The sequence below is a fragment of the Oryctolagus cuniculus genome, chromosome 6 (genome assembly GCF_964237555.1).
Source record: "Oryctolagus cuniculus chromosome 6, mOryCun1.1, whole genome shotgun sequence".
Lineage (NCBI taxonomy): Eukaryota > Metazoa > Chordata > Mammalia > Lagomorpha > Leporidae > Oryctolagus > Oryctolagus cuniculus.
In genome coordinates, this window is record NC_091437.1 from 41,697,507 (window position 1) to 41,709,848 (window position 12,342).

The following is a 12,342-nucleotide window of genomic DNA, read 5'->3' on the forward strand; positions in this document are numbered from 1 at the left end:
CTGTGTGTAATAACAGCTGTTACTGTATTGAGATGATTCGCATTTTCAACAATCCACCCATTGACATTGTAGAATGCATTGGCTTTTAGTGAATTCACACAGTTGGGTCCATCACCAGAATCAGTCTTAGAATATTTTCCTAACCCTGAAAAGAAACGCCTTCTCAGTTGCTATACACATACACATTCTCCTCCCAGCCCTTGTGAAACTGCTCATCTGCTTTGTGTGTGTGGCTTTGCCTATTCTGGACATAATGCACAAATGGAGTCACACCATCCTTCTTCTTCTGTATGGTTTTTTCTTCTCTTTGAGCATGTTTTCAAAGTACTTCCATGTTGTAAACTGTCAATAACTTCATTCTCTTTTATTGCCAAATCATATTCCATTGTGTGGATAGATAACATTTTGCTTATATATTCCTGACTCAGTGGATGTTTGAGTTGTTTCTGTTTCTTGTCTATGATGAATAATGCTATGCACATTGATACAGAAATTTTCATTTATATTGACTGGGAGGGTAGCATTGTGATTGTATGGTAATGATATTTAACCTGTTGAGGACCTTCAGAACTCTTCCACAGTGGCAGGACGTTTTGTGTTCCTAATAGCAACATGTGAAGGATCTCCTTTCTCCACAGACTCCCAGCACTTACTATTGTCTGGCTTTTTTTTTTTTTTTTTTTTTTTTTTTTTACAGCTATGCCATTCTATTGCGTATGGAATGATTTTGGTTCAAATTTCTTTGGTAGCTAATGATGAGCATTTTTTGTGTGCTTATGGGCCATTCATTTATCTTTTGTGGAAAAATGTCTATTCAGATCCTTTTTAAACTGGGGATTGCATTCTGTTCGTGCTCAGCCTTGTTCTCCCTACGCTTCAGAGTGATCTCGGTTGAGCTGAACAGCTAGACTGGCAACCTGGTTCAGAAACTGGTGCCACCTGCTTCTGGCAAGGCTCAGGGACAGACACAAAGCCAGTAGTGCCCAGTAAGTACGTGCTAACTGACAAAAGTGGCAGCTGATGGGCAAGGGAATTTGGAGGTACAAGAGAAAGAACCAAATGCTGTTGTCCCAAGACCCTTTGTCCTCAAAGCCAGGACAGCTTGACCCTGAGACATATTCTTCATCCTTCCTTCCCCATCAGAGCGGAAACGCTTGGGCATTGGCCAGTCTCAGGAGATGAACACTCTCTTCCGTTTCTGGTCCTTCTTCCTCCGTGATCACTTCAACAAGAAAATGTATGAGGAATTCAAGCAGCTGGCTCTGGAGGATGCCAAAGAAGGCTACAGGTGAGAAGGATTAGAGCAGGGGACTCTGGTGCCTGGGGTGCGTGGGAGGAGTCTGGGCAGGCAGTAGTGAAGAGTCTGCTTCTTGCACTGAAACTGGAAATTTCTTACAGAAGTTTATAGTTCAAATAGTGGGCCCCCAATTTTTTTCTTTGAAATGAATATTGTATTCATATGGCTCAAAGTTAAAGGACTTTAAAATATTATTCTTTTTTTTTTTTTTAGAACCCTTGAATGTCCTTCTTTTTTTTTTTTATTTATTTATTTATTTTATTTATTTTTTTTTTTTTGACAGGCAGAGTGGATAGTAAGAGAGAGAGACAGAGAGAAAGGTCTTCCTTTGCCGTTGGTTCACCTCCAATGGCCGCTGCGGCCGGCGCGCTGCGGCCGGCTCACCGCGCTGATCCGATGGCAGGAGCCAGGAGCCAGGTGCTTTTCCTGGTCTCCCATGGGGTGCAGGGCCCAAGCACCTGGGCCATCCTCCACTGCACTCCCGGGCCACAGCAGAGGGCTGGCCTGGAAGAGGGGCAACCGGGACAGAATCCGGCGCCCCAACCGGGACTAGAACCCGGTGTGCCGGCGCCGCTAGGCGGAGGATTAGCCTAGTGAGCCGCGGCGCCGGCCTAAAATATTATTCTTTCCCCATAGGTAACCAGTATTGTTAGAATCTTGTAGGCCTTTTCTACAAATGCTTTTTATCTCTGTAAGCAAGTATAGAGCCATGTTGTCTCATCACCACTACTCGCCTTGTTTATGCAAAGGTGACCTAGGGGCAGACAGTTAGCCTAGCACGATGCCCAGGTCCCACACTGACGTTCCTTGGTTCAGTCCCTGGTTCTGGCTGCTGACCCAGCTTCTTGCCAGTGAACAACCTAGGAGGCAATGGTGATAGCTCAAGTGATTGGGTCCCTCCTGCCCACATGGAAGACATTGAGTTCCTGATTCCCAGCTTCCTCCCCAGCATGGCCCTGCCCTAGTCCAACTGGAAGAGGCATCTGAACCAGTGCATGGGAGCACTCTCTTGCTCACCCTGTCTCTTTACCTCTCAAATAAATAAAGTAAAACTTTTCCTAAGAAACTTTATAAGGCCTCCTTCCAGATTTTCAAAAAAAAAATGTGGCTCTTTCTGACAAGTTGGAAAGGAGAGCACAGTTTACAGAAGCCAGGAAAGCAGGCAGCAGCTGTGCAGGCTGTGACATCAGTCTGGCCAGCCTCGCCTTGTCTGACCTGATCTAGCGTCTCTAGTGTATTTAGCTTCTCCTGTGAATGCCCTTCAGCGTCTTTTCACTCACAAGCTTGAGCACTTTCCCTCGTACAGAAGTTGTAATGTGGTTTCTGTAGAAAGTTCAGAAAATACAGATAATACGACTTGAGAAATCCAGTCCTCAATGATAAATAACAGATGAACAATTTACAGATTGGTTTACAAAAATGAGATTGTTCTACATGTGCTATGGACATGTCTTTTCTACTTGTTAGTAAATTGTAAACATCTTTCAGTATCCATAAATGTACATTTACACTATACTTGTTAATAATTTGTATCATTCCATTGTATAGATTTACCGTGATTTTTCTTTTGTAAAGAGATTTATTTATTTGATAGTAACAGAGGGAGAGACAACAGAGAGAGATCTTCGTTGACTGTTCTATTCCCCAAATGACCGCAATGGCTGGGGCTGATCCAGACCAGAGCCAGTAGCCTAAAATTCCATCTACGTCTCCCCTGTGGGTGACAGGGCCCCAAGGACTTGGGCCATCTTCCGTTGTTTTCCCAGGTACATTAGCAGGGAGATGGGTAATAGTGGAGCAACCAGGACTCAGACCAGCACTGTTAAACAGGATGCTGGATGCTGGCATTGCAAGTGTTAACCTGCTGTGTTAACCTGTTGTGTTACACTGGTCTCCCTTTTTTTTTTTTTTCTTTTCTTTTTGTTTTTCTAAGGATGCCCACATGCTTTTCTTTTCTTTTCTTTTCAGGATTTTTATTATTTATTTGAGAGAGAGAGAGGGAGAGACAGAAAAGTCTTAAATTTGCTGGTTCACTCCCCAAATGGCTGCAATGGCCAGAGCTAGGCTGATCCAAAGCCAGGAGTTTGTTGCAAATCTCCCACGTGGTTGCAGGGGCCCAAGCACTTGGACCATCTTCTACTGCTTTCCCTTGCCATAGCAGAGAGCTGGATCAGAAGAAGAGCACTGGGACTCTAACTGGTGCCCACTGGGGATGCTGACGCTGAAGGCGGAGAGTTAGCCTACTACACCATAGCTCTGGGCCCTCTTTCTTTATTTTTAATATTTATGTATTTTTTATTTGAAAGGCAAAGTGACAGAGTTAGAGAAAGCTTGAGATCTTCTTTCTACTGGTTCACTCCCCAAATGGCCACAGCAGCCTGGGCTGGGCCAAGCTAAAGCCAGGAATTCCATCCAGGTCTCCCACAGGGGTTGCAAGGGTTTAGCTATTTGAGCCACTGTCTGCTTCCTTCCCAGGTGCATTGGCAGGAAGCGAAGCAGCTGGTACTGAAAGTAACTTTCTGATAGGGGATACGGGTGTCCTTAATGGCAGCTTACCTCGCTGCCCCAGTACCCACCCATGGTTTTTCTTCGGTGTTGTTAGACACTTACATTTTGTTTAATAATACTACTATGAACATTTTTGTTCATGTGTGAAATAGTATTTAATTTATTTGAAAGGTAGAGTTAGAGAGAAGGAGAGACAGAGAAAGATATCTTCCATCTACTATTTCACTCGCCAGATGGCCAAGACTGGGCCAAGCCAAAGAGAGAAACATCATCCTGGTTTCTTATGTGGGTGGCAGTGCCCCAACCACTTGGGCCATGTTTTGCTGCTTTCCCAGGCACATTAGGAAGGAGCTGGATCAGAAATGCAGCAGCCAGAACCTGAACTGGTACCCATGTGGGGTGCCAGCCTTGCAGGCAGTGGTTTAACCTGCTCCTGCTGAATCAGAACACCTACCCCTGTGTGTAAAATCTTATTAAGCATTTTGGTCTTTTTACTTGGCATATGCTCCTAGGAATAAGGTGTCTTGAAGTCAGATAAATAAATAAACCTGCTAACTGGCATGTAGTGGCTATGCAGAGCACTGATTCTGGAGATTAATATTTTTTTTCTATAAAGGGGCAGACAATAAATCTGTTTGGCTTGGTTGGCCATAAGGTCACTGTCATAACTATTCAGTTCTGCTTCTATAGCAAAAAGCAACCAGAGGCACTGTAAACAAATACATGTGAACAGATGTGGGTTGGGGACAGAGAGGGTTTGCTGACTAGAAACATTTAATGCTAGACACTCTTAGACTGGCTTCAAATGTTGGCCATCTTTAAGCCTATATGCTGTTTTCTCAGAATGAGAGTAATGCACTATTTAAACTGATTGTTCCTCTTACACAGGAACATTATCCATTTTGCGGAGAAAACCTTGCACCTTGATTTCACTGATGAATGTTCTGTGTTCTCCAGATATGGTTTGGAGTGCCTTTTTCGCTACTACAGTTACGGCCTGGAAAAGAAGTTTCGGCTGGACATATTCAAGGATTTTCAGGAGGAAACTGTGAAGGACTATGAAGCTGGTGAGGGCAAAGCTGGATCTCCGTGAATTCTGGTCACCCAAGCCTTTGTCCTGTCTCCGGATCTTAGTGGGGTCTTCTGTGTGTCGTTCCACACCTCCTTCTGTTAGCCTCATCTTCACCAACCCTGCTTCTCCCTACCTTTTTCTCTTCTTTCCCTACAGGCCAACTGTATGGGCTGGAGAAATTCTGGGCCTTTTTGAAATATTCCAAAGCCAAAAATTTGGACATTGACCCCAAACTGCAAGAATACCTCGGCAAATTCCGACGTCTTGAAGACTTCCGAGTGGATGTAAGTAAAAATCTGTTTTCTGGAAGTCCTGCTTTTCCTTTAAAGAAGTTGGACCAGGAATTGGTATACTAGGGTTCTGATCCCATCTGTGCCACCAGCTTGGGACCATTTTTCCTGCGCCGCCCCCCGCCAGTTTGGGCTGCAGTTTTTTTCTGTGTCTGGTGTGTGTGTGTGGTGGTGGTGGTGTGGTATGGAGGGGGGGGGGGGGCGATGTCCTTCCCCTCCAATCCCAGCACCCTCCTTGCTGTGGACTGGTTGGTCGAGATGGGTACCCGCGTAATGTATGTGCTCTCTCTGGCAAAGGCCACTTCCAATCCCGCAAGTTTGTTAAGTGATAGCTGTGTCTCCATCCATCTTCTTGCAGCAGTGCCTCAACAGTGACATCCAGTGGTGGGTCTGAGCTGTTGTATCAAGGGAGGATGGTTGGGTAATTTGAGCAGATACTAATGAGGTGTCTCTGTGCTAGGTGCTCTAGGGACTCCAGAGAACAGGGAAAGGTGTTTTTTTTTTTTTTTTCCTTCCAAGAGTTTTTAATGTGGTAGAGCTCTCTTTAGTCATCTTACTCCTTTCAAAACTTTTATAACAAAAAGGAAAATAGAAATAAATGGCAATGCTATTCCATTTATTGTTTTCCTTTTTTAAATTTTTTTAAAAGATTTATTTATTTATTTGAAAGAGTTAGAGGAGAGGCAGAGAGAGAGAGAAAGGTGTTCCATCCACTGGTTCACTCCCCAATTGGCCACAATGGCCGGAGCTGCGCTGATCAGGAGCCAGGAGCTTCTTCTGGGTCTCCCAAGTGGGTGCAGGGGCCCAAGGACTTGGGCCATCTTCCACTGCTTTCCAGGCCATAGCAGAGAGCTGGATTGGAAGAGGAGCAGCCAGGCCTTGAACCAGCACCCAAAAGGGATGCTGGCACTTCAGGCCAGGGTGTTAACCTGCTGCACCACAGCACCGGCCCCTTTTTGAGATTTTTTTTTTTAATAGCAGAGACCTAAGGAATAGTTTTGTTTTGTTTTGTTTTAACTTTATCTTATTTATTTGAGAGGGTGATCTTTCATTTCTTAGTTTATTCCCCAAAAGGCCTCATCTTCTGGGTCTGGGTCAAGCTAAAGCCAGGAGGTCCATCCAGACATAAAATCAGGCATGTTGCTTTACCAGATTCACTAGCCAGTGGACTAGATTGGAAGTAGAGCAGCTGAGACTTGAACCATGACTCATGAAATACCAGCATCGCAGATGGTGGCTTAACCTGCTGTGCCACAATGCCAGCTCCACATTTATTATTTCAAAATTAGCATTTCTTGAGTGTTTACCATGTGCCGGACTTTTCTGAAGCCGCTGCTTATAACTACAGTATAAAGATGAGCCTGCAGCACTGTGGCGTAGCCATTAAAGCCGCCGCCTTCAGTGCCAACATCTCATATGGGCACCGGTTCAAGTCCCAGCTGCTTCACTTCGAGTCCAGCTTTTGTCTGTGGCCTTGGAAAGCAGAAGAAAATGGCTCAAGTCCTTGGGTCCCTGTACCCACATGGGAGACCCATAAAAGGCTCCTGGCTTCGGATCGACGCAGTTCCAGCTGGTACAGCCAACTGGGGAGTGAGCCAATAAATATTTAAGAAAGAAAAGAAAAAGATGAGCCTAGGGGCTGGTGCTTTGGCACCGGTTAAATCTGCAGTGCCAGTATCCCATATGAACACTGGTTCAAGTCTCAGCTGCCTGCTTATGTGCCTGGAAAAACAGCAGAAGATGGCCCACGTCTTTAGGACTCTGCCATCCACAGGAGAGACCCAGGTGGAATTCTGGGCTCCTAGCTTCTGCCTGGCCCAGCACAATGCATTGTGGCCATTCAGGGAGTGAACCAATGGATGGAAAAATCTCTGTCTCCCTCTGCCTTTCGAATAAATAAATCTTAGAAAGAAAAAAGACAGTCTGATTTTCTTCCCTCCTTAGGTGCTCCTGTTCTTGAGAAACAGGCAGGTTACAAGTGCAGAGAACTCTCATGATAGGTGGACTTGTTAGGGTGAAACAGAAGGACCCAGCATTGGTGCTCACAAAGGAAGGGAAATGTCCCTGAGGTTAGAGAACCGTTGGCAGCCACAAGGTCGGACTGGGTCATGGTGTGCTGCTTGGGTCAGTGTCCTTTTCGGCACCAAGAAGGAGTGAGGTGGTCCCTAGAAACATCTGGGCCTTGGGAGCTGCGACTTCTGGGCATCCTCAGGCCTCATTCTACACATCGCTTCCTAAGCCAAAACCCTCCCTCAGGGTTTTGGTCCTAGGTGAACCCAAAATTTTTTTTAAAAAATTTATTTATTTGACGGTCAAAATTACACAGAGAGAGGAAAGGCAGAGAGAGAGGTCTTTCATCCGCTGATTCACTCCCCAGTTAGCTGCAATGGCTGGAGCTGAGCCGGTCCAAAGCCAGAAGCCAGGAGCTTCCTCTGGGTCTTCCATATGGGTGCAGGGGCCCAAGGACGTGGGCCATCTTCTGCTTTCTCAGGCCATAACAGAGAGCTGGAATGGAAGTGGAGCAGCTGGGACTCGAACCGGTGCCCATATGGGACGCTGACACTACAGGCAGCAGCTTTACCCACTATGCCAAAGCACTGGCCCCAAACCTAAATTTTGTCTTTGCCACCTACCAGCTGTGGAACCCTGGGAAAATTATTTTTCTGTGCTTTGCTTTCCTTATGTGTAAAATTAGACAATTATGTATACATCAAAAGGTGATGAGGACCCTGTGAGAGAACATTTGTAAAACAGCACCCTGCTGGGTGTGGAGAAAGGCTTACTGGCTGGTAATTCCTTTCTGAGTCTAAACCACTTATCTGTATTTGGAAGTAGAGAGTGGATCTCTTGACAGCCATGGCAAGGAAGGAATTAGGGGTTGTACCCCCAATCACCTGTGACTCCCTCCTCTGTTGCAGCCACCCATGGGTGAGGAGGGCAACCACAAGCGACACCCAGTGACAGCAGGAGGTGGTGGCGGAGAAGGCAGGAAGCGGTGCCCTTCACAGTCTTCCAGTAGGCCTTCCACCGTGATCAGCCAACCCCTTACTCCACCCACCGGCCAGCCTACGCGGGAGGATGCCAAATGGACAAGCCAGCACTCGGATACACAAACTTTGGGAAAGTGAACAGCCCTTTAGTCCTGGGGTTGGGGGGGAGGGGGAAGAGGTGGGGTGGGGCAAGAGTCCATGGGGGTGCCCAGTCCCAGGAGAGGGGACAGAGAAGGGACAGGCCTGGAGATGTGAGGACGGCCTTCATGCTGAGTAGCAACACGATTTGGGCTATTTGAGGTCCCCCTGGGCAGGAGCCTCCACGTAACCCCTTCCCTCCTCTCTCCATGACTCTTCACATCCTAGCTTCTTCTAAGGGGGGGGAGGGAAAGGGGGGAGATTTTTTTTATATATATATTATATATATATATATATCAAGTTTTAAATTATTGATAGTTTGTCTGGATTACCAAAATCACTTTGCAGTCCTGCCCGCGGCTGGTAGGCCGCAGCCCTGGTCCTACCCACCCCCAGCTCCTGCTGTCCCCCTCAAGCCAACTATGCAGCCCACAAGAAGGCCCCTGTGGGCCCCGTCGCCTGGCACTGTCCCACAGAAGGCTCTGGCAGTGCCCCTGGGCCCCTGGAGCCGCCAGCCCCTGGATCATCTGGGGTTTACCGTCACCATGTTCTCTCCCTACCATGCCCTTCTGCCATCTTCTGGGAGAAGGAAACCAAAGGATCTACAAGTGGGAGTGGGGAAGCTCTCAGCATCTCCATTCCTCCTCTACACGCCCCTTACTCCCCAGCCCAGAGAGACGCTGCTCATACCAGAAAAGACTATTGAAAGATGATTTATTTTATTTTTCTCTGACCTTTCCATCCTTGGGAAAATGGAAAAAAAGAAAAAAAAGACAAAAATCGACCATAAAAGACCAAAAAAAGAAAAAAAGAAAAAAAAATAAGATCAGAAAACCCCCACCTAATCCACAGAAAGTGATGTCTTTCCCCTCTCCTTGGAATTTTTTTTGTTTGTTTTGTTCTTGGAAATAATATTTTTTTAAAAGTTGCCTTATTGTGGAGCGGGAATCTGAAATAATACCCAAATGCCTGTTTTCCTTGGTGGAGTCCACCTGAAGAGCTCCCACCTTCTCTGGATGTGCCTGGGCTTGGACTGGCTAGAATCTTTCTCTGGACTGAGTTGCATGTACAGTGCCTCCTGCCTGGAGGCAAGAGAGTTGGCGGCGGCTCGCATCAGAGTCCTGCCCAAAATACCCCTGCTGTTGCATCGTTTGAAGCTGACGTCCTGTGTCTGTACACTGCTGCCACTGTCGTGTCCTCGCTCTGCTTGCTGTTGCCTCACGCCAGGCCCCGGCCTGCCGTGACACCCTTCATCCTACCCTTGGAACCCTGAGGCCAAGTTTGCTTCAAACTGTCGGAGAACAGAGTTGGCCTGGCTCCGGAACACGTGTGTCCTCAGCAAGGACTCGTCTCACCCGCCCCACAGGGGATAGGCGAACCCCGGCAGCTGAGGCTCAGAAATGTTTCTTGTGTTGCTTGAAAGATCTGAGACCTCACGGAGGCTTTGTCTCATCGCAGCCGGAGAAAGATGCCATTCTCCTGGGTCTGGGGGTCTCCTCATCTCGCATTCCCCTCTGCAAGCCATCTCTGCCCACCCTCCGAGTGAGCCGGCCCGGGAGCAAGAGATGAGGAGGTGCTGGGGGCTGGGGGGAACCCTGCCCATTGGTGAAGCCCTGTGGCAGGAAGGTATATGTGGACATAGAGTATACCTGACTTCTCTTCTCCAGCCACTGACTGCCTGGGCTGGGCCGTGAATGACAGTGGAAAGGCTGGAGTCTGCTGTCGTCAAAAACTAGGGAGGGTGATAAAGGACTGATCCACGCAGCCTGGCACATGTGTTGGGTATGGGTGTGACTGTTCACCCAGTGGGAACTGGGCAAGGAGAAGAAGAGTGTGGTCTCACTGCTCAGCTGCTGAAACTGTTGGCCTTGCTTTTCAGCTGGTTCTCTGTTGGGCCTGAAGGTCAGGAGTAGGAGACGGTATCCCAGGCTGACAAGGGCTTGCCCTCTGTCTCGAAGGGCACGGTGTTGCCTTAGCCTGCACCCTCCCCCACCTCTGCCCTCCGGGTGGTTAGTACAGAGACCCAGTTGTCTGATGGGTGTCTGGTCTTGGCTACAGCGGTGGAAGCTGAGGCCTGTCCCTCCCCAGCCTGGTGCCTCCCCGACATGGTACCAGACACTGGTCTCTTGGACCCTCTCCTTGAGCCCCCCCCCCCTTTTGTCCCCCTCCAATCCCTCAGCCCTGTACTGTATCCAGCACCACAGCAACCTCAGTGTTTGGCCTCTGCCGGGCATGGGGGCACAAGGAAGCTTTGGGATGTGGAAAGGCTGTTCTGCAGAGTTGACCCCCAGGCTAGGGGGCTGCCATCCTCTCCCCAGTCCTCCACAGACACCACTGGAAGAGGAAGCCCCTTAGGAGTGGGAGGTGAGGACTTCATCTCAACATAGGCTGAGGGAGGGGAGGGGCTGTTTTCTTTCTTTCTTTCTTTTTGTAACATGTTAGGAGTTAATGTTGCAAAGAGTAGTTTACATCTTCACTTTCTGAAGACACTTGAATTTAGGACCGATGTATCTGTGACTAGCATGCCAGGAGTGGCAGGGGCCGGCAGGCCTGGCCACTTTACACCCACCGTCCTCCCCCGTGGGGGCCCAGCACCTGAGACACAGAACGACAGCCTGCTCACCCCTCTGTCCATCCCACGACCCTCAAGGCTGGTCCATGCCTACATGACCTTTGGGCTCCAAACATCAGAAGGTCTGTGTGCCTCCGCCCTATTAGGGCAGATCTCCTTGCCCCGCCGTGAACCCGGGAGACAGAGAATGGCCACCGGCTCCTGCCCCAGCCTGGACCCCTGGGGCTCACAGGTGCTGAGCCCCCCATCAAAGTTGTTCAAACATTTTTGTTTTGTTCCATTGTAGCTCTTTTTTTTTTTTTTTTTTAAAAAAAAAAACACCCTTTCCTGATGATTGATTTCCAAAAGAAAGTAAGCTGCTCAAAAGGCCCTAGAGTGGGATGGAGGGGCAAGAAGATGGCGGGGTGGGGGTAGGGTGCCCCAAGCCTGAGTGAGGCAGATCCAGCTCATTGGGCACCCTCAAGAATGGGACCCTAAACTGTCTCCTGTGTGGAAGGGTCCGTGTGTTCTCCCCAGCCCGGTCTGCTCCTCCTCCAGCCATGTTGATGGCAGAGGCAGAGAAGATAAGAACTTACAGCCCATTTCTCACTGGAGAGGAAAACTTGTCATCTGGCTTTGCAGAGAAGGTTCCACCTTATGCTCGTAGAACATTCTCTTTACCATGTGCTAGGATATCACATTCAAAAGGACAAAAAAAATGTAAAGTACTTGAATGAGCTTGTATTATAACATTAATATTATTGAGAGTATCTGCTTTCCAGGCTGAAGTGATTCATTCATTATTCTAGTCCTGCTTTAGTCCTTTGTAATTTGTGGTAATTATGCTTTTCTTTTTAATACAAAAAAATGTATAAAAATAAAAACTTGAAAAGGCAAAATACTGGCTGGTCTCCCATCTGGGCGTCGCTGTCGGGTGTGAGACATGGAGCCCAGCCCTCAGGGGAGCTCTGCCATTGGGCTCACAGGGAGTTGCCCAAGGTAGGGGCTCCTTACAGAGCTTTTAAGGTGACAAGTGCATCCAGGTGACCTCCTCGTTGGTCTTTTGAGCTTCTACCAGCCTTGAATTCAAGTGCACCTGTGTCTTCAGTGAGACGCAGGGACCATGGCCAGTGCCGCAGCAAGCAGAGACCAGTGCAGCAATTTGAGGATTTCAGCCTGCTTCATGGATCCCAGTTTCCCAGCCTGTGGTGTGATGCTGTGCGTGGTGGATCTGCACAGACTCTCCCACGGGGTTAGGAAGGCGTAACGGTGAACATTGTAGCCTGGGGGAGCCCCCACAATGTGTGGTTACAGAGCTACCGGTGTGGCCTTTGCTTATTTGACAGCTGTTTATCTCCAATACCTGGCACTTCCTATTAGAAATGTTCTTTTTGGAGAGTTTTTTCACTGTCCTTCTGATGAGCAGGTACTTCAGTGTCAGCAGTGGCCTCTGTAGGCCACAGGAGAGTTAAGCAGTGGTCAGGGCATCAGTGGAC

At 48.1% G+C, this 12,342-nt stretch overlaps 1 protein-coding gene across 6 annotated transcripts in view; it reads left to right on the forward strand.

Moving 5' to 3' along the window:
• The window catches only part of LARP1 (La ribonucleoprotein 1, translational regulator), a 126,652-nt gene extending 117,531 nt beyond the window's left edge, over window positions 1-9,121 (forward strand). For all 6 annotated transcript variants that reach the window (XM_051844403.2, XM_070076354.1, XM_070076353.1 and 3 more), the window contains 4 exons: window positions 1,144-1,288; window positions 4,763-4,872; window positions 5,034-5,161; window positions 8,086-9,121. In XM_051844403.2, coding sequence (XP_051700363.1) covers window positions 1,144-1,288; window positions 4,763-4,872; window positions 5,034-5,161; window positions 8,086-8,295 — 593 coding nt within the window. In that variant the 3' untranslated portion in view covers window positions 8,296-9,121. The remainder of the gene's footprint in view (window positions 1-1,143; window positions 1,289-4,762; window positions 4,873-5,033; window positions 5,162-8,085) is intronic.
• The last annotated feature ends 3,221 nt before the right edge of the window (window positions 9,122-12,342 follow it).